The sequence below is a fragment of the Emys orbicularis genome, chromosome 14, assembly GCF_028017835.1.
Source record: "Emys orbicularis isolate rEmyOrb1 chromosome 14, rEmyOrb1.hap1, whole genome shotgun sequence".
Classification (NCBI taxonomy): Eukaryota; Metazoa; Chordata; order Testudines; family Emydidae; genus Emys; species Emys orbicularis.
The window spans coordinates 34,152,624-34,174,201 of record NC_088696.1 but is presented as its reverse complement, the minus strand read 5'-3'; the positions used below and the strand labels follow the sequence as shown (position 1 = coordinate 34,174,201).

The 21,578-nt window shown below is 40.7% G+C and overlaps 1 protein-coding gene across 1 annotated transcript in view; it reads right to left on the bottom strand.

The window, feature by feature from the left end:
• Positions 1-604: 604 nt before the first annotated feature.
• SMPD3 (sphingomyelin phosphodiesterase 3) overlaps positions 605-21,578 on the bottom strand; it is a 66,865-nt gene continuing 45,891 nt past the window's right edge. The window contains exons 3-7 of the mRNA XM_065416835.1: positions 18,676-18,831; positions 12,474-12,563; positions 9,473-9,536; positions 3,785-3,947; positions 605-706 (exon numbers count right to left, since the gene is read on the bottom strand). Of these exons, the coding sequence (XP_065272907.1) occupies positions 605-706; positions 3,785-3,947; positions 9,473-9,536; positions 12,474-12,563; positions 18,676-18,831 (575 nt within the window). The remainder of the gene's footprint in view (positions 707-3,784; positions 3,948-9,472; positions 9,537-12,473; positions 12,564-18,675; positions 18,832-21,578) is intronic.

Genomic DNA, 21,578 nt, shown 5'->3' with positions numbered 1-21,578 from the left:
TTTCAGATTTTGAATTCCCATTTCTATTCTTATTTCCCCCATGGTATCTTAATGACTATCTTAGAGTGGCATGCAATGCGGGCGCATGCTACTGATGCAGGCATGCTACTACGACATTAACAGGCTTGGAAAAAGAAAAGGAGAAAAAAAAAAGCTTTAGCTTAGTTTTACAAAGATATTATGCAAAAATCCATTGAGCAGCACTAACTCACAGACGGATTACAAACTAAATTGTGCTATATATTAGTATAAAAACATGTTTTAGTAAGAATGGCACTGGTTCAAAAGGAATAAGGACTTCCATCTTGGTTCCTTTCGGTCCACAGTGAAAGCGTTGAGATACAGCCCTGCCCTGTTGCCTGACCAACTTGTGACAATGGTTTGTTATTGGTCCCAACCCACACAATTTCTTCCCTTTATATCCTCCGATGCTGGTACATTTTGAAGGAACTTGAAAGCCAGTTGAGTTGTGGGGTGGGGGGTAGCCTGGGTCAGGTCTAGTCATCTTTCCTAACGTGGCACCAGAAAAGTTCTTTCCTATCCTCTGATATAGGTCATAAATTGAAACTTTCCTCTTCTAATCTTCTGTCTAAGCTGGTCAGTTTTAAGAATCCTCTTCCCCTGTAGATACCATCAGACGCATAGCGATTGGCAGGTGGTCTGTCAAACCTGCTAACTGTGTAATAAAGTTGAACTCTTCCACTTCCTGCAAAGGAACAAAAGGGGAGTGCAAAAATCAGTGCAGGGTATTAAAAATGCACCAGGTTTAGATTTTCTACATCTCCTCCCAGTTTACTTTCTTAAGCCCCAAACCTGTCTCCCTGCTTCCATGGATGTAGAGGGCCCAAAGACAGTAGCTCCACTGTGCTAGAGGTGGAGTAAGCTGCCACAGAAAGCTCCAGGGGAGAGTGTAATCAGTGCTCTGGGGGTGGGGTTCTGTCTGCTGGAGTGCAAAGGTTACACCTGTAACATATATACACCTACTGGATGAGACAGGTATCCTGTTTGGGGAAAATAGCATGTGCTCATGTAATTCAAGACTGTCATAATGCATATGCATGAGGTGGCTGAATTTAAGGCTGTAGAGACAACCTTAATTTTGGCATTTCCTAACTCTTGTGTGCTTAGCATCCTCAACCTTCTTTAATGTAACTTTTTTTTTTTAAGGACACAGGAAAACAGGAAAAAACAAATTCGGTCATGTGTAACCATATTGATATCAGCAGGGTTAAAATTTTAATCTATGTCAAAGACCTCTGCTATTTGAGGAACACTCCTTAGCACTAGTAAGTTGACAAACTCTTTGTCCAGCCACTAGAGGGAGATATGGTACACATTTTGCCAGTGGGCATCAAAGCTATTTGCTAGCCGTAGAAGAATACTGAGACTCAGGAATCCTGTTTTCAATCCCAGATTCGGAGGAGTGTACTCTAGTTTATTACAGAGCCTTCTGCCACTTGGCCCTCCAGTCTGTCCTTGTCCCAGTCCTCATCCCAGGCTCTCCCCTCTGAATTCAAGTCAAGCTGATTTCTCCTTCTCTTCTGTGCTACCCGGGCTTCAGCAGCAGGAGCATTTCGATATTCAGAGCACAGGAGACGGTCTCCCTGTTCCCAGTTCTGGACCCGTGTCACAATGGTCCCCAGCAGCCAGGAGGAACAATAGCAGGGAAAGTCCTGATTAGTCCCCACAGCCCTTGGGTGGTGCATGCCCAGTGCAGACAGAACCTTCAGACAGTTTAGCTGCCAAACTTTAATGAGTCTGTGAGCATCTGTGAACTGAGACTTTCAGAGGCTCATAATTTGGATAGCTGTTCACAGGGATGGCAAAAGGCACAACCCTGACCCTAACAACACTTCTTCCCCCCACGGTCAAATTACAAACTCCTGCGTCAAAGCATGGAGGAGCTAGCACTTGTCAATAAAATGGTTATGCAAATCCTTTAACCTGGACAAAACAAAGTACGTTTTCCCCTAACCTCAATCTCAGAAAGAGATGAACTTTGAATTCTTGTGGGAAAAAAAATCAGGCTGACATCTGGCACAGAAAATTTCAGCCCAAACTGACTGAAGTTTGGCAAAATTATAAGGTACCAAAAACATGGTCTTCTAATGGGAAGTGTTGGAGCAACTTTAACTACTGAGGTCTCCAGGGATGCCCCCACAATTTTCCCCCATGCTATGCACCATCTCTCCCTGTGGAGCCATCCCCAATGCAGCTGCTGATCCCAGTGCTTCATCCACCAAATCTGTGCCACACTCAGCCCCCACCTTGCAGCCCGGCCTGCCCAGGTGCAGTGTCACTTCCCATCTCTGAGGAGGGACACAGGCTTCTGGAAGAAGGGGGAGGCTGGGCAGGCTCCATGTGTGGCAGGGAGCCCTAGTGCAGGAGCTGGCCCCAAAGCAGCAGTGTTGGTCACCCCTTTCCCACTCAGGTTTGGCTCCATTGCCTCTCTCTCATGATGGGGCAAATGGGGTGGTACAGCTGGGCCAAACTGGTGTTGCAACATGCTGCATAAGGTGTCACCACACAACTCAGGTTTGGCCCCACAGCCCCTACATTACGTGTACAGGGTCATAATGCCACTCAATTTTTAGCCCCTCCATCATGACGAAGGAGCCATAGGCTAAAATCTGAGGAGTGTTGCAACCCCGGTGCACTGTGGTCCCAATGCTGCTCACTTAATTTTGGCCACAAAGACATAATTGAAGGTCTGCCAGGCCAAACCTGAGTGGGCAGCGGGGCTATCAGTGACGCTCCTCCTCACCACTGCCAATGGTACGCACTATGCATACGGCTGCGGGCATCATAGGATGCCACTATCTGCACCAACTATATAATTTCACAAAAATCTATGTGCAGACTTAATTTGGCTCCCTTGTGTGCATGTATGATGATAATATTTAAGTACGTGATCACATTTTTTTTCCCTTCTGCCTCACTCAGTGGCCTTATAATGAGACGTTTCGGGCAGCCTTAAGAATAGGCAGCTTTATCAACTCTGCATATAGTATCACATAGCAGGTTTAAAATTACTCTGAGGATCTCCCAGACTCACAGTGTATTGGAAGTACAGTGTATTTGTTTTATCATCCTATCGTGTTACACTGGCCAGGATAGTCTATAAGGTTTTACAAAACGTTCAAAAATTGGTGACCATCAAATGAAAAACTAGAGAGTAATGCTAGAGGGCATAAGAAAAAGCACCTTCTGCCCCCCAAAATTACCCCTGCCAAATTTAAGGCTGGAGGGGAAAAAAATTCCCATTTTTATTTTGTAACATCCTTCTACTTTCTAAGAATCCGTATGCAGTATTATCTGTATTACTGTAGCTAATAATAATACCACCCTAGAGGCCCCTACCAAGACTGAACTCCATTATGCTAGTCACTATATAAACATGAAGTAAGGTAGAGTAGAGGATGTATTCACTGGTGCTATGTGAGATATTAGAATCAAACCCATTTGAACTGAGCCTGTTTTTGAGATCTGATGCGTTCTTGAACAGAGCCCATGCTCATGGAAGTTTAGCAAACATTCTCTTAGGTTGCTTAAACACTTGAGTAGCTGGTTAACCTCTTTACTCTACCCCACCTCAAAGGCACCTTCTCTTACTTCCAAGAAGTCCCAGACCGCCCAGGACAGATGCAGGAGAGAGGGTCTGAATGGTGAGTTTCCTTTGGAGATGCGAGTTTGAATTTAGCCCTATGAGCAAATCTGCAGGGCCTTGTGTGCCATCCAAGCACTTTACCTTCTGAGTTACAGTTCACTTCACTGTAGAACTCACCACTTTCCATTCCAGGTAGACACCCTCTTCTGTGTAAAGCATGTAGTCAATCCTCCTCCCACTGCCTTTTAGTGATGCCTTCCTCCCCTTTTGACTTGAAGAATGGTTCTTGCTGGTGGGATAGACCAGGTATCCTTTCCTCCCTTCTTCACTTTCCAGCACCCTGGTTTACAAAAAACACAAGCCTGTTAAATATCTCCCAGTTCTACCCCTGTGAGTAGAATAAGCTATCATCAGAATTTGTATTGCAGCCCCCCCCACACACACACACATTGTGCTATCCGGAAGAGTCTACAGTGTAACCAGTAGCGGAGTGAAATCCATTGTTTCAGGCATGCATTTTACAGCATAAGGTTATATTAATCTGCAGCTGACTGAGGGGACAGTTCTGCTTGGACGGTCTCACAATGAGTCTCAATACTGATATTCCACTATGTGTGTGGCTCTGACCCTGATGTCAATAGGAGTTTTGCATTGGGAAGGAAAGTAGAATATTGGCATAAAGATCCACCATGTGAATTTTGTATATGCAAATACTGCATTTGCAGATACCTGCAGCAACTCCATATGCAGGCTATCAAACTTAACTGGTCATCAGCATGTGCAATCATAGAAATTTTGAGTGTTAATTTAGGCATGCAGATATGTACACCCTTTTGTGCATGCACTCTTATGAAAATCGGGGCTAAAATGTTGAATGTAGTTGAAAATGATTTACTTTACTTACCTGCCAGAACCTGAGCTCAGAGGTCTGTGGTTTCCCTTGTAAAAGTTGATTACATCTTTAAGCTACATCATCAACTGTTGCAGCAGAAACACTGAGCCATGAACTTGGGTCCTAGCAGGTACAAAGCCTTTAAGTTCATCTTGAGAAAAAAAATGACATTTTGATGTCCTGGCTTTTTAAAATGATCATGAAAGGATTAAATGGGTGTGTGTGTGTGTGTGTGTGTGTGTTAGTGTTAAAGGTGACAAGCACAGGACTCTTATGAAATGATTTGAAGTTAGGAAGAGAAATAGTCCCTGGTTTTATCATCATCTCTCAAAATTCCATCCTTCAAAAGAATCTGACCTGGGACAAGGCAAGAACTGCAACACTTAAGAGGACTGTTTAGTTTTTTGGCGAATTGGGAGTAAATGCAAATTATAATTGGCTAAAGTTGATTCTTATAAGAAGCACTTTACCCACCTTTACAAGATGATAATCCACCATAACACGTTATGGTTGGCTATTAAGTCTATGGAAAATAAATGTATTGCAGTTCATTTGTTTCCTCTGATTAATTTAAATATGAATGTTCTGATAGTTATCTAAGCCCAGACAGATTATTTTTAGTAACCATCTTATAAAGGGAAATTTTCTTTCATATAGGATGTTTCAAATGTGGACGGTCATGTGATTAATTGTGTTAAATTAGCTTACTAGAACACGCTGATTCCATAAAATGGAGAGTAAGACTGTTCATTCTACAGCTTGTTTCTGAAAACGGTGCTCTTTCTGAAAGTCTCATTTAGATTCAAGAAAATGATCTGGCTCTAATCAAGCTGACCTCCATTGAAAAGCAGCAGCCCACACAGACTTGGTAAGTGCAAATTAAATAACAAAGTTGAGCAAAAGCTGCGCAGAGCTGGACCAATACTGCAACAAAAACCCAAACCCTACAATTTTCATCTGTGCAGTCACTTCATTTAAAAGATGACTTTGCTTGAGCTGCACTTGAGCCCCTTTTACATTCACTTCCGGTGCCCATTTCAGCGATTGAGTCATCTACACAAATGTTTATGGAAAAGGAATTTTCATCTCAAATACTCCAGGACAATGAATTTTAAATTTTCATGCACCTGTATTCTCTGTAAAATTCAGATCACTTATATGTGAGGGGCTGCTGCTTGACACAGCAGGTGCTAATGCCTCAGATAAGACCTAGGACACAGAAAGGGTTTAAAAAAACCTTGAGAGATTTAATACCCCCAGGTGGCTTTTTTTTAAACCTTCCTGCCTATTACCAAAGTTATGACTCCTCCATTTAGAGCATGGAAACAATACCATGTGACTATAGTGGCCAATCACAACTAATCAGCACAGCTCATTTTTAATATTGAATATCAGACTGTCTGATGACTCCACACCTGCAAAAAGTATGATACGTGAGTGAGAGAATGTGATCTGGTGTCTGACATTCTGGAGTCAATTTCACTCCACCTGCACAAAGCTTGGGTAAGCCATCCCACAACCCAGGGGAGCAGGAAATTGTGCAGGCCCCACAGCCTTGCTGCTGTTCCAGCTTGTGGCATGGAATTGTGGGCCACACTCTCTCCACACAGATTGCTTTGGGGCCACTGAATCTTCATAAATGTAGATCTGAATCTCATCTCTTGACTGGTCCCTAATGGGGCCTTCTGTGCTGGACTATGGAGACCTTGTTCCAGTATAGAGTCCCGGTACTTCTGTACAACCAGTGAATACTCCACACCCCACCGACCTTGTGTGGTGCTTAAATGATGCAGATGGCCTTGTGTTGGCCCTCTGCATCAGGGTAAATTTCACCTTCTGTGAGAAGAAATTACTTGCCCTAAATTAAAAGCTCAGCTTTACAGCTAAGGCTCCTTCAAAATGGAAGTGTGTTTACATTGAACCATTGTTCAGAGGTGGAGTCCAAGTTGTAAAAGATCAATATCTACCTTATTAACTTGTCCCAGATTTACAGAAAAATTAGTTAATAAACAGCTTGCTCACTATTGATGCTTATTATATTCTGCTAATCAGGGGGTCAAGCTTGTTCTAGCTCGTATGATAGTTCCCATTACTTATCCTTTTAATAAGGGACAAGTCTGTGCTGTACCTTCATTGACTCATCTAAAGCAATTAATGATGTGATTTTATTAACAGACTGTAGGAGATTGGCATTGACTCTGATTTGCTGAACCGTTTCCCAGGGCTACCTATGCCAATATAAACATTTGGTTAAATTGGATGGGTTTATGTCGCAGCCAAATTTTACTACTGAAGGATTTCTGCAAGCATCTATTTTAAGCCCAATCTGATTTGCCGTCTACATTAACAATATAAGTCAGACAGCTGGAAGCTCCTCTCCATCTTTATGCTGATGATACCATTTTAGATTCTCTATGCACTTCACCTCTATATCAGTTATGAATGAGCTTTGATTAAGTTTTTTAAAACATTTTAATTAACTTTTACAATCTAAAATCATTAATGTAATGTGGACTCTAAAATTACAGATAAATGTTGTTATAAATAGTACCTGCAAATCACTGGCCAAGGCCTGAATCCAAGTTCCAATGGTTCCCTCCTATAGGGGATGGCCTCTCTAAAGCCTTAAATCACTTTCAGAAAAGCTATGAATGAAAATCCCTGTCCTCCTTTAAGGCCTGATTAAAAGTCCATTCAAGTCAATGGAAAGATTCCCATGGACTGCAGTAGGCTTTGGATGAGGACTTCAGAGGGTGAGGGAATTGCTAAGTCTTCCAGGAAAAGAGGAGCCCCGATGCAAATCTTAGCAGGTAAATCTTTCGTTTAATCCTGTAACAAAACTCCTGAACACCTTTTTTCAGTCATACTTTATATTACGGTTGCACATAAAATAATTTCTAAATAGTTAATAAATGACAGATGTTTGAATAAATGGCTAATAAATTAAGAGTTCAGTGGATTGCTCATAACCATCTATACTATTCACTTATTCATGTATGTAACTAAGTATTAATCCTTTATAAACCATTTATCAATGTGACCCATGTTTATTACTAAATGCAAATAGCTCCTTTTTATGGTTGGGTTTTTTGTATATTTGTTTTTTATTTTAATAGGAACAGTAAATCTGTTAAATGACAAACTGTCCCAAAGGACCCCTTGAAAATTAATCCACAAAAATTTTAGGGAGCTCCAGTTTGTAAATCTCCATGCCTGCACTTGGAGCCATAAAATGGGGAATCACGTGCACATGCATATTTACAGTTGCAGATTTGCCTGTGCAGGCCAAATGGACCCCTCTTTTACTTGCATAAATGTCTTTAGTACAGGATAGTTTTGCATCTTGTACATCTGAATGGATGTGCCTGCAAATGTGCATGTAAGAGAGGGGTCATTTGGCCTGCAAATGTAAATAGATTTGTAGATTTTGGAGGCCTGTTGAAAAGTTTGCCCTTAATAACTGCTCCTGGCTACTTATTAATACGGTGTTCCTAAAACAGGCTACAGCTTGTAAATTGTTGAATATAGGCTAGACACAGATTTTATCTTTTAAAATCAGTAAGTTCCATACAACTAAATTTTAACTTAGTTGAGTTTCATGACTACCCTCGTTTCACATATTTAACCCAGTACCTATTCAAACAACCTTATTATCACCGTGGTATATTTCATTTATAGACTTCCAGAAATACCGTAGAAAGTACCAGTAAGTATGTTTTGATACCATGCAGCAGTTGGATCTTCTATACTTATTATGATTTATACAATCTACTAATGAAGACAAGATGGCCAAAGGACAAGCATGTGCTTGTCTGTTAAAGATGTTGCTCAGCAAAGTACTAAACTAGCATCAGAATTGCTTCAACAGTATATTATCTAAGCATAGGCCTCGTATAGTCCTTAAAGAAATGTCTCCTAAGGTTTCGTCAGCCTTTGGTAAGTGGTCTTTTGCAGCAGTGAGTTGGAACATGCCCAAGACACACAGCTAAATCAAACATATCATGAAAATAAACTGCAACTACAGGCCAGTTCTGTTGGCTGATACTCCGCTTTTCTTTTTCCCATGGCATGTTTGATGTGATGATCATTTCCCCCCTCTCCCCCATTCATGGTTTACGTACAATGAACTATGGGAGCTTTCTACTACTATGACAGAATCTACATAACCTCATAGGGTTAGTCTGGGTTGAGTTTTAGTTCTTGGGCCAGTTATTTTATTCAGCTAGTTCCCTCATTGTTAGTACCAAGTCTGCTGGACTGGTCAGCTGTGGAGAGATCTTCAAACAGGCTGTGCTATGCCCAGTCTGGTAGCATTCAAAACTTGGTTTTATTGTCCTGTTCCTACAAACTGAATGTATACATAGGTGTGAATTCATTGACTATTAACCAGCTTTGAATTTTGTAGTGCATGCCTCTTTTGATAATATGGTTAATAACCACAGGGTTTGGAGTCATGATCCAAACTTGCCCAAAATTCAAGGTTGGTTAGACCCAGAGTTTACTTTGTTTCTACCCCCCCTCCACAGCCATTTTATTTTTTTAAAATGTTTTAGTGTAAATCTAGTGCTGGTTAAAGATGTCAGAGTGACATCTCTAGAATCTGAAGTTTTCCACTTGGCCATAAGACAGCATGACTCCCCTATCTGGCTTGGGCAGTAATACTATAGTGCTTTAACCTTTTATTATCTATACATATTTACATCATGCCACATTCACCGTATTCCTGCGGGTCAGGCGGGACCACCTCTAGAGATGCAAAGTCAGTACAGTGTCTAGAGTTAATTAAATCCTTAGTACCTCTGCTGCTATTGCCAAATCAAACGTAAGAAACACATCTCTCAAAGGCCACCAAACAGCCATCGGATAGTAAATTGTAGTCACTTATCACCTGAATTAAAATATTAAATGGAAAATGACAAACTAGCTTTTCAATGAATTGTCTGTAAACAGTGAAAGAGAGACTGAGTGCATACTTCTGTAGGTTATCTGGAGTGCACACTTCTTCGTCATACAATCCTTCAGGATCTAACAAGGTACCTGTGAACAAAAAGGAACACGTGACTAGCTCAGCATACCTATTGCTACTTGCACCTTGTGTAGTTAATTGTAGTGGTGCAAAGAGCGTGGAATCAGAAAGTGTTCCTTTCTGATGTGATAGCATTTTATACTCACTTTGCATTTGCTTTGGACAAGGGTGCTATCGGTTTAAGATATGTCCTCCCTTCAGGGACTGTATCTTGCCCATGCAGGCTAATGCTTTTGATCTAATGGGACTCTTCCATTTCAGAACGAATGCAAAAAATCCTCCCTAACAGCAATGAGGATGGGAATGCTTGCACTCAGTTCCTCCACTCTCCCTCTTTCTGATTCTTAAGTGTCTCTTTTCCCTTGCCTCCTGCACAGAACCCTCTGCCCCCCCTGCCCCCCCCAAGCTTTTTAAACCTTCCTGGCAAACTACCCAATCTGACCTACTCTAACCACTTCCTCAATCAATCTAATTAAGTGAAACCACCACTCATAAGAACGGCCGTACTGGGTCAGACCAAAGGTCCATCTAGACCAGTATCCTGTCTACCGACAGTGGCCAATGCCAGGTGCCCCAGAGGGAGTGAACCTAACAGGCAATGATCAAGTGATCTCTCTCCTGCCATCCATCTCCAACAGAGGCTAGGGACACCATTCCTTACCCATCCTGGCTAATAGCCATTAATGGACTTAACCACCATGGATTTATCCAGTTCTCTTTTAAACGCTGTTATAGTCCTAGCCTTCACAACCACCTCAGGTAAGGAGTTCCACAAGCTGACTGTGCGCTGAGTGAAGAAGAACTTCCTTTTATTTGTTTTAAACCTGCTGCCTATTAATTTCATTTGGTGACCCCTAGTTCTTGTATTATGGGAATAAGTAAATAACTTTTCCTTATCCACTTTCTCTACATCACTCATGATTTTTATATACCTCTATCATATCCCCCTTAGTCTCCTCTTTTCCAAGCTGAAGAGTTCTAGCCTCTTTAATCTCTCTCATATGGGACCCGTTCCAAACCCCCAATCATTTTAGTTGCCCTTTTCTGAACCTTTTCTAGTGCCAGTATATCTTTTTTGAGGTGAGGAGACCACATCTGTACGCAGTATTTGAGATGTGGGCGTACCATTGATTTATATAAGGGCAATAATATATTCTCAATCCCCTTTTTAATGATTCCTAACATCCTGTTTGCTTTTTTGACCGCCCCTGCACACTGCGTGGACATCTTCAGAGAACTATCCACGATGACTCCAAGATCTTTTTCCTGACTCGCTGTAGCTAAATTAACCCCCATCATATTGTATGTATAGTTGGGGTTATTTTTTCCAATGTGCATTACTTTACATTTATCCACATTAAATTTCATTTGCTGTTTTGTGAGATCTTTTTGAAGTTCTTCACAGTCTGCTTTGGTCTTAACTATCTTGAGCAGTTTAGTATCATCTGCAAACTTTGCCACCTCACTGTTTACCCCTTTCTCCAGATCATTTATGAATAAGTTGAATAGGATCGGTCCGAGGACTGACCGTTGGGGAACACCACTAGTTACCCCCTCTCCATTCTGAGAATTTACCATTAATTCCTACCCTTTTTTTCCCTGTCTTTTAACCAGTTCTCAATCCATGAAAGGACCTTCCCTTTTATCTCATGACAGCTTAATTTATGTAAGAGCCTTTGGTGAGGGACCTTGTCAAAGGCTTTCTGGAAATCTAAGTACACTATGTCCACTGGATCCCCCTTGTCCACATGTTTGTTGACCCCTTCAAAGAACTCTAATAGATTAGTAAAACACGATTTCCCTTTACAGAAACCATGTTGACTATTGCTCAACAGTTTGTTTTTCTATGTGTCTGACAATTTTATTCTTAACTATTGTTTCGACTAATTTGCCCGGTACCGACCTTAGACTTACCAGTCTGTAATTGCCGGGATCACCTCAAGAGCCCTTTTAAAATATTGGTGTTACATTAGCTAACTTCCAATCATTGGGTACAGAAGCCGATTTAAAGGACAGGTTACAAACCTTAGTTAATAGTTCCGCAACTTCACATTTGAGTTCTTTCAGAACTCTTGGGTGAATGCCATCTGGTCCTGGTGACTTGTTAATGTTGAGTTTATCAATTAATTCCGAAACCTCCTCTAGTGACACTTCAATCTGTGACAGTTCCTCAGATTTGTCACCTACAAAAGCCGGCTCAGGTTTGGGAATCTCCCTAACAGCCTCAGCCATGAAGACTGAAGCAAAGAATCCATTTAGTTTCTCTGCAATTACTTTATCGTGTTTAAGCGCTCCTTTTGTATCTCGATCATCACTCCTGTTTTTAAAGTTTTTCATGGAAGTGCAGTGGGCAAAGTAATCTCTAGTGTAACTCAGTTGAAATCAGTGGAATTACACCAGGAATGAATTTTTTCTTAAGGTATGCAGTTTGAAGTGGATGTGAAAATGAAAACTGTGCCAATGGAATTGTTTAATTACCTTGTCACAAACACTGATTTAGAACATCAGCAATTAATGGGGCTGGAAGAGTCGAATCATCAGCTGAATGCTTCAGTTTACATACAAATAGCTTGGTGTAACTGAGAGACTAGAATTGGAATACAGAGAAACCACAATGGTTTAACTGGGTTTTAAAAGCTAATTTTAAAATGGCTAAACTGTGGCAGGGTACTTGAGTAATCTTATAAACTGATGCCATGTTCAATTCCAGCAGGGGCTGCATTTTGGTAGAAATCACCTTATCCACTATTTGGGTACAGTTTATAATACAATAAAGCACTCTGAGGCTTACAAAAGACATAACACTTTTAAACCACAGTTTGTAAATCTTTAGTCCCAACTTAATTGTTACTGCCCCTTAGTTATACCATATGCTGCCTGCAGGTGGGGTCTCAGGGCCATATAAGGATAAAATCGGTTGCCTCTGACAGTTTGAGACAAAACCTTACCAACTGCCCATGGTTTTTCTTCCCCAGGACCAAGCCGGCATGGATCTTTGTAGCGTGTAAACAGGGAGTGCTGCTGCTCCAGCTTGTCCTCTGCAAGGAAAGAACAAGTCCAGGGAAAGGCAAATCAATCACATAGTGCAAGCTTTAAAATACAGTGCAAAAACTGGTACCATGCAAAAGGCAAACTTGACTCTCCAATCTGTCCCCTCAGCTCGTGCCCCTGGAAGGGAGAGGAGGTTCCTCCCATCACTCTGAAGCAACCTCTCTGGTCAAGACTACAGCAGCACTAATTTAATTTGGAACCTGATTTCATTTTGGTTTCTAAGGTGATATTAGCAACATTCTGTAATGAATTTAAAAAAAAACAAATAAACCAAAACTCTCAATTGTAGTCAAGATTCTTATTAACCATGAGCTACATTTTATAAATTCTCTAAATCTTAGTCCTCAGATTTGACAAAAGCATTTCCTAAATGTCTGTCTCCCATTTATCACTAGTTTAATGCTAAATTGACAGCTGAAGGAACTGATGCCCCTTATTTATCTTCAAAACAGGTTTGATTGCAGGCAATGGGAATGTGGATTTCCCACCTTGCTTGGGTAATTTACATAACCCCTGTCCTGGAGGGACCAGTCTCCATGCCCTTTCAATTTCTAGTCTGCAAGACTGCCAACGGCGTACCAAATAGTGCCAGCTGTGGTGGTGGCACATGTTTGAGGAACTGGGCTAATATCACCAACTCATTTCAACTGGCCCACTGAACAGACAGCAAATGATGACTTTTGGGCACTAATTACCTGGGCTGGATTTGAACTGGTGACCTAAAGGTGAAAGACCTTAGGCCAGTTGAGATTAATGGCATTAAAAATGTTACCTGTATATTTCAAATCCTCCAAAACTGTAAATCATGAAAAATAGGCCACTTTCATATCCCTGGTCGCCTCCACTCCCTCGTTATACTGCCTTGTTGCATTTTGTCTTAATTAGGAGCCTAAACTCTTTAGGGCCAGATTTTTAAAGGTACTTGGGCACCTAGAGGTGCAGATAGGTGCCCAATGGGAGTTAGGTGCCTAGTGGGGAATTTTTCAAAATTGCCTAGGCACCTATCTGCATTTTTAGGTGTCTAAATACCTTTTAAAAATCTGTCCCTTACTGTTACTATGCATTGGTACAGCACCCAGCATAATGGAGCCCTAATGTCATTGGAGCTGGTTGGTGCTACTGTATACAATTAGTTGTTAATATCCTATTCTCCACTGCCTGAACTCTCCAAATAATTGCCCCCGCCAACAAAACTCCACTAAGAACAAAGAGTCACTGTTGGAAAATAGAGCACTTTAAAACAGAAGAAAATGTATCAACAACAACAACAACAAAAGTTTCACTGCGAACTCCTGCCCATCTGATTTTTGGGAGTAATTAATGGGCCTGATTCTCCATTGCCTTTGGCTGTGTACTGACGTAAATGACAACACAATGTAGGTGTTAAATGTTAGGCAGTGCAGAACTACACCCGCTGGCTTCATATTGACAGGACCGATGGTGAGTTGGGTATGTACATAGTCTCTGCAGCGCATTTGTTGAAGTTAGAAGCTTGTGGTATGACTGCCTCACAAGATTCACTGTTCACGAAACACTTAGGTTACATAACTGACTGAGAAATGATATTTTGTGTTGTGATATTGTTATCCTGAATATTAAAGTAGTCCAAATTACAAGCAGCATACCACATGCATTCTCAATGCTTAATTTCTCCAGGAGCACAATTAGTACCAATTTATCTACTTCAAGTCTAATAGCAAATATATGCCTCTAGGATTATTTAATGTAACAACAAACTAGTACTATTGGCACTGGATGAAGGAGCTAGGAGAATTAAAATTCAGGGTGTACTATTTATTATAGTAAACCTCATATCTAGTAGTATTTGCAGGATCAGACCCTCAAACTGAAAATACCAGCACTGCTGTAAATCCAATAATTTTTTTAAAAACCTATTAAACTGGCAGCGTCCCTTGATAATTTTCTTCTTTGCAGCACTTCCACCATTTTAGATTTTAGAATTTCTTATCAACAGTTCAAGTTCCCTCTAGGGATCCTTGGAACATTCACAAGTCCCTGCACTTGGAACTAATGATGTCATTTGTCACAGGCTATTGTCAAGGCAACAAAATCCATAAATGTGTATGAAAATGGACACACTCAAAACAAGGGAGGGGGAACTTCTTTGAAGTTTGAGCTAGATGTATCACCTAAGGACGACGTTGCCCTGCATCAACAGGAGCAAACCAGACCTGCTTCTACAGGAAAGCAACATCATTCTTGCCAAGGGATGATGTTGTGTGACTATCTCAATTCCAACTAGAAGGGGTCAGAAAAAGGAAACACGTGTTCAGTCTGTAGCCACATTCGTACTAAACATCCACTGCCCCGAGGCTGTTACAGGCTCTTACGTCATTGTATCTGCTTTGTCCCTAGCTATAGGGCCACAGAATCCCATTCTTGCATTTTGTTCAGTGTATCTTACTGAGCTGAGAACTGATACCTCCAGTTCAACTATTGCACCCGCATTGTCTCAGCTGCCTTGAAAGTTGCCGTCTTTAGAACCACAAGACGATTCTGGGGCTGAGGCAGTAATAAATTAGCAGAGACATCTTGGAGGAATTGCAGAAAACGAGGTTATTTAAGATTTGACAGGTACACTTAAATCCCTCCTGTCTCAGCAGGTTATTGATTTTGTTCAGGTATTTTTATTTAAGGACCAGATGAACTCTGCAATTTTATTTCTTCAAGTTTTGCTCTGTCTCAGGGTTTCATATGCCTACAAACCTCATTGGAGAAGCCATGGAAAGGAATAAAATTCTGTGATTATTAATCCACTACCATGCAGCAATTGTTACTATTCATGGCTGAGAGGTACAGCCTAGCCCCCTCTCATTGAACGTTTTTTTCACCTCGTAGCAAAAGGTTTAAAATATAATAGATTTCCATCAGAGTCAGACTACATCAGCCTGACATTAAAGACAGCCTTATAATAAAGTTCCTGATAACTGAGAATTCAATGTACTGATGTTAGAAGTGTGATAACTCTCTAGTACTAGGGTGCAAATGGCCCTAAAACATGGGGTGACTAAGGAACTTGCGAATGTCAGATGGATTAATGGTTTAACTTTCAACAAAGAGTTAGAGCTGGATTTTCACGGGAGGAAACAAACTATTCTACAATTTCACAGTTTGTAAAGAAAGCTGGCGAGTCTAAAAATATTCAGTTAATTTTTTTCCTTAAAAGCTTCCAGACTCTTTACAGCGCAAAATTGGTAAATACTGTATCAAGATTTAGCACTTAAAAATACAAAACCTACATTTTCGGTCTGAAGTACATTACCTAACAAAGATCTGTGACTTTTAAAATTAAAAACATTCCCCTGCAGAGTTGTAAACACAAACACTGCAGCATTGTTCTAATTTAATGCATGAGAACCAAAAAGTGAGACTGACTATAAATAAAAAATGAAAGTGATCAACTTAATTTCAACTTCCATTTCAAAAGTGCAAAATAGTAAACTGCATTAATAGCAAAAATAAAACAAATTTTCAATGCTTTTAATGATTTTAATTGTTAGTAACACATCTAAGAACAGCTTTTACCTTGTTAGCATCCCCTTTAACAATGGTTACGTTTCAGTAATTTAAACCCCTATGCAAACATGCCTACAAAAACTCAACCACTGTACCCCAGCTTCACAAGTATAAAAATATATTGTCAACCAAGTAACATCTGACACTTGGCTAAAATGCACATACTATGTTTGCTACATATTGTACAAAAAGATTATTCTAGATCATTCATTGGATGAAATGATCATGTTTACAAACCAGGAAGTTTCTTTATCTCATCAGAGGTCAGCAATTTTAAGATTTGGAGCAAAGCTACACAAGTATGTAAATAACTGAATTCTGATTGGATGTATCTGAATTCAGCTAAAATTGATTTACCTCTGAGCTAATAAAGCATAGGGAAATTTTTGCTTTACTAATAAACTCTGGTCAATAAATCTTGAATTTCAGCTCTAGAATGTTGATTCATAATTCCAGATGCCAAGTCAGAGTGTCTGCCAACTTCATGTTCTGTTCTTCAGATACTTTTCTACTCAACTTCAGGGTTCATTTGAGATTGGAGATGCAATAACTAAATTGACCGTGAGCATTTGATCCAAAGCGGAGTATGATAGTTATTCATCTCCTGAGAATCCTGACTGCCAAGTAGTAGCACATGTAAATATGAGACAAGACCAGGCAATGCAGGGGCAGTCAACATTTTGAATTTTTAATTTGAACAACTATCTATCCAAACCAGATTAATTAACCTCGTCTGTGGTGATTAGCACTATATCAATCTCATCAACAGTTTCAAAAGAAAAGCACATTCAAAGACATGATATGAAAGAATAGTAGTTATTTTGGACTGTACAGGAGGTATCTTTTTATTTGACATAACTGGTACACCCAGCTTCATTAGAGGGGATGGATTCCCTATGGACACTAATATCTCCACTAAGCAAATGGGCTTGAACAGTGACTAAGAATCCATAAACCTGCTGGTCCTAAACTTTAGAGCCCAATCTGAACCGAAACTTGAATTTAGCTCTAACCTAGCTGACTAAAAGCACAGTATAAACCAATATGCACAAAAGAGAACATATTAAGAGACTCACGGTGCTCATGATTGTTCCTACCCCTTGTCTCACTGGTTCACACTCTGACGGTCCTAGTGTATCCATCTCTTTGTATGCCCACATAGTAGCAGTAGCTCAGATGTAGCCCTCTCCATGCCTTTTGCCAGCTCCAGGCTGGACTACTATAATGTGTTCTATTTAGGCTACCATTGGAGGTCATTTGGCTGCTTCAGCAAGAGCATTTTGCAATTACCTGCCTATTTAGTGGGGCATGCACACACGAATATACATCACCTGTGATTTACACTCTGTGCTGGCTTCCAAGCTGCTACTTGGTGGTGGTAGCTAGTATCTATAATGCTGGTTGTCTTAGACAACCCCTCTTCCTATACTTTTCAGATCAGTTGCTTTTCTAGAAAAGCTTCTGTTGTTTGGGCCCAGGGTTAAACTCCTTTGAGCAAGCAGCAAGACATCACTAGTAGACAGCCTTTGGTTCTGAAATTTGCTCTCTCCTACAGTCCAACAGAGTCCCAATTCACTTACTTTTGGAACATAATGCAAGACTTTTTTTTACTTTGAATATTTCTTAATTTTAGAACATAATTTAGAGGGGATCCCGCATTAACAGACAGTAGTGTTAGAAGTTGGGATGGATTTTTTGATTTGTGCCAATTGTTGGTAATAATTGTTTTTTAATTTCTGTGGTATGCCCAGCTAGTGTAGTGATGAGCCAGTTGAAATAAATTAACATCCATTTATGTAATTGCCTATACACATTGTGCAAACACATACAGTTGCTGCCATTAAAAATAACATTTACTGTATCATGTTTGACTTTATCCTAGTGTGTGAGATATTCTTTACTCAGAATTCCACTGCAAATTTAACATCTGTTTGTAGTAAATGTCTACTTTTAATGGTGTCCTCTGCCCTCCATATATGGAATAACTTCCAAAAAATAAGTTAAAAGAATATTAAGGTTGCAAAGTCAAGTCCTTAAAGATAGTAAATGCCAGAATTAAAGTTGCCTTCGGAACATTAATTCAGCCCCCTTGTGCGTATGCATTATGATACAGTCTTTAACTACACAGTTATGTAAGATTTTTTCCACAGGTACCCAGTGATTATATGCCTGTTGATATATATTAGTAACTAGAAAGAAAGGGTATATAGGTGCCATAGTGACAATAAAAGTGTAGAGCAGGTAAGAGCTACCTGTCTGATTCTTTTAGAGTTTGGTGGAGACTATCAAAGGCACAAATGATAGGACTGCCCTTTGTGCCTTAGAAATTTCCCCTTTAATGAATAGGCATCTCTTAAACATTGGGTTTGCCCACTCAGATTAACAATCTTTACTTCCATTTTTAAAAGTTTTTATAGCAATTTATTCTTATTTAAATGTGATTGCAAAAGCCATGTACAATTGCAGATCACTGCTCTAAAGCAGTTAGAGGAGACATTACAACACCTTAGTAGCTCACTGTGATGCTACGTATTCAAGAGGAAGGGGAAAAGCTTGTCTCACCAGATGAGCAGTTGTCAAAGTTGAGATCTCCACAGATCACATCAAAAGCCACCAGCTCCTCTGGATTGGCTGTGCTGGAGGAGGAGGTAGATTTTCGGAAATCAGCCAGCCAATCTTGAAGCAGATCAAGTTGCTCACATCGAACTGTAGTGTCTCCTATGGGAAGCACAATGTGAAAAAGCCTGAGTACAAGGGAATGTGCTTAAAACAACATTTAACTTTACAGATAGATACTCAGAATGCTGCATTCCTCTTGTGCAGCTAACAGACGTTGTTAGGGACATAAAGCAAAATACGCAGGAGGGAGATAAAAAGAATAAAAGCACAAAACCACTCCAACCCCTCCTACCCACCCCCTCCCCAAACAAGCCCTTGTATTGCATTTTTTCCCCTACTGCATGGTGTATATTTAAACAATTTGGGGCAAGGAATATCTTACTATTTGTATGTAAAGTGGGTGGTATTGTTTTGGACAGTATAAATAAAATTCATCCTCTGTGCAGAGACCTTGCACGAGGCCTACACACTGCGTAAGTCCTTGACATAAGGTTGAAATGGGACTTAAATAGTTTGTAGACCTTCTGCTGGCTCTCTGCACGGGGTGAATTACACTCTCTTTAAATGTAGGTTTTTATATGTAATTTGTATAATGTTAAGGTTGCAAAGTAAAGCATTCATAAGTTAAGAATTTCTAAAATTAAGGTTGCATATGCATTATGATACAGTCTTTAATTACATGATCACAAACTATTTTGTCCACAGGACCTCCACTCCATTCAGTGCTCAGAATGGATGGTCAAGATTTCATTTTATGCTCATTATTTGATATGAGGCTAATCATTCAAACCCTCCTCGGACTACAGAATTATAAGTTTCCCCAGGGGCTTTACTATGGCATGCACCACTGTAAACACCATGGATGGAGAACAGCTATTTAAGCTATACAACAGCGTTGGCACAAGAACAAATGGCCAGGAATAGGCTGGAAATTAGAAGAAGGTTTCTAAAATCAGAGTAGTGAGGTTCTGGAACAGCCTTCCAACTTGAGTAGTGGGCGCAAACAACCGAATTAGTTTACCCTAATTGTGAGCTCATCTGTGAAAAGTGAATGAAAATTAATAAAATGTTTCAATAACCTAACAACAAATGTTGGTGGGGAAAGGTGCAAAAAAGAGAGAGACTGAATCAGTCCAAACAAAAAGACCTACTGATGTAATTCAAGGACTGTTAGAAGCATGCCAGATAAACAAGAACAATGCGAGCCCAGAAATCAATGAACCAAACCTGGTATCAGAAATTAGGCCTGCTGGTGGACAAAATAGTGGGAGGATGGACTATTCCGCCCTTCACTCCCTTTCAGGGTCCTTAAAATAAAAGAGGTTTTGAGATCAAAGTTGTTATAGAGGAAGTGCAGGGGGACAACTGCTGACTAAAAGAAGGGAAAAGAGCAAGCTTCACTATCATGGTTGCCACCTTCATTTATCCTTGAGATCCACTGTAACATCAGTGGGCCTTCGTAGTCTTGATCCCAAGAGCTGTCCTTACCAGACCGAGCTAACAGAGGGACGGATGACATTGCCACCTCCACCAGTTCTGGCTGAATCTTGACTGCCACCAGGAATGTGAGACTTTGTCACCTGAACCCAGTGTGTCTTTTTCCTTCCCCACCGTTTTTCTTCTGTTTCCTATGCTTCTCATTTTGTCTTCTAACAAGAGTCTGGCTTAGCCGGCCAAGACTGCATATTTTGCAACATTACTGTAAGCCTGTGAGCAGAGAGGGAGATAAAAGCAATCCCCTAAACAGCCTGATGCGGGTATAAATCTGCCAGTTCTTGTAGTGGTTGAAAAGCCTGTATGCTGTGCCCATGTTTTGCCAGCAGTGAAGTTGTAATTGAGAGTAAACACCAGAGAAAGAACCTGCATTTTCTTTCTTTCTTCTGCTTGTGTGTGTGTTTTGTCTTGTTTTGCTTTCTAGGAAACAGGATCGAACAGTAACAACAATGGTAGCTCCAGCCCATCTCAATTAACTTCTTTCCCACCCCAAAAGAATACCCTCTAAGAGACTGTTAGACAAGGGGTTTGTTCCTTCTAAAGACTAACTTCAGAGAAAGGGAAAGGGAACAAAGGATGTTGTTAAAATAAAAGCCTTACTTAATATGTTACATTTCAAATGCTTTAACTGTTTTTTCTTCATTTTCTGTATCTTTAATAAAAGGTTTAAAGGCTTTTTAACTGTGTTTGCCATAGTATTTAGCAGGCTGAGGTCTCTGTATATCAAACTTTGTTTAAAACTATTTAATGTTGGACAGCTACAGGATCGTATTAACACCTTTGACTCTCTGGGCCCATATATTCCATTTAAACAAATACAACAGATCATCATCTCCTTTTTCCTATGCCAAGACTGGGTAGGGCCAATGTTATGAGCAGATTCCATTCACGTCTGTTTAGAACCAGGATTTGAGCCTATTGGGGGTTGTTAGGATGGCTTTATATACTGTGCTGGTTCCACTGTCGTCTTGGACATCTCTGGACTCTCTCATTTTTCATAGACAATACGTTTGGGTAGTTTTAAGATGAAGCTTGATAAATTTATGAACAGGATTATATGCAGAGGTGAAAGTAAGCCGGTCCGGTCCGGTGTACCGGCAAGAGCCAGTACGCCGTGCCGGACCGCACCGGCTTCCGTGGCGGGGATTTAAAGAGCTCAGGGCTCCCCGCGGCTGTGGGGAGCCCTGAGCCCTTTAAATACCCACCTGCAGCTCCGGCAGCCGGGCTGGGGCCAGGATTTAAAGGGCTCAGAGCTCCCCCCGCCGCAGCGGGGAGCCCAGAGCCCTTTGAATCCCCCCGCAGCTCCAGCAGCTGGGCTGGGGCTGGGATTTAAAGGGCTTGGGGCTCCCCGC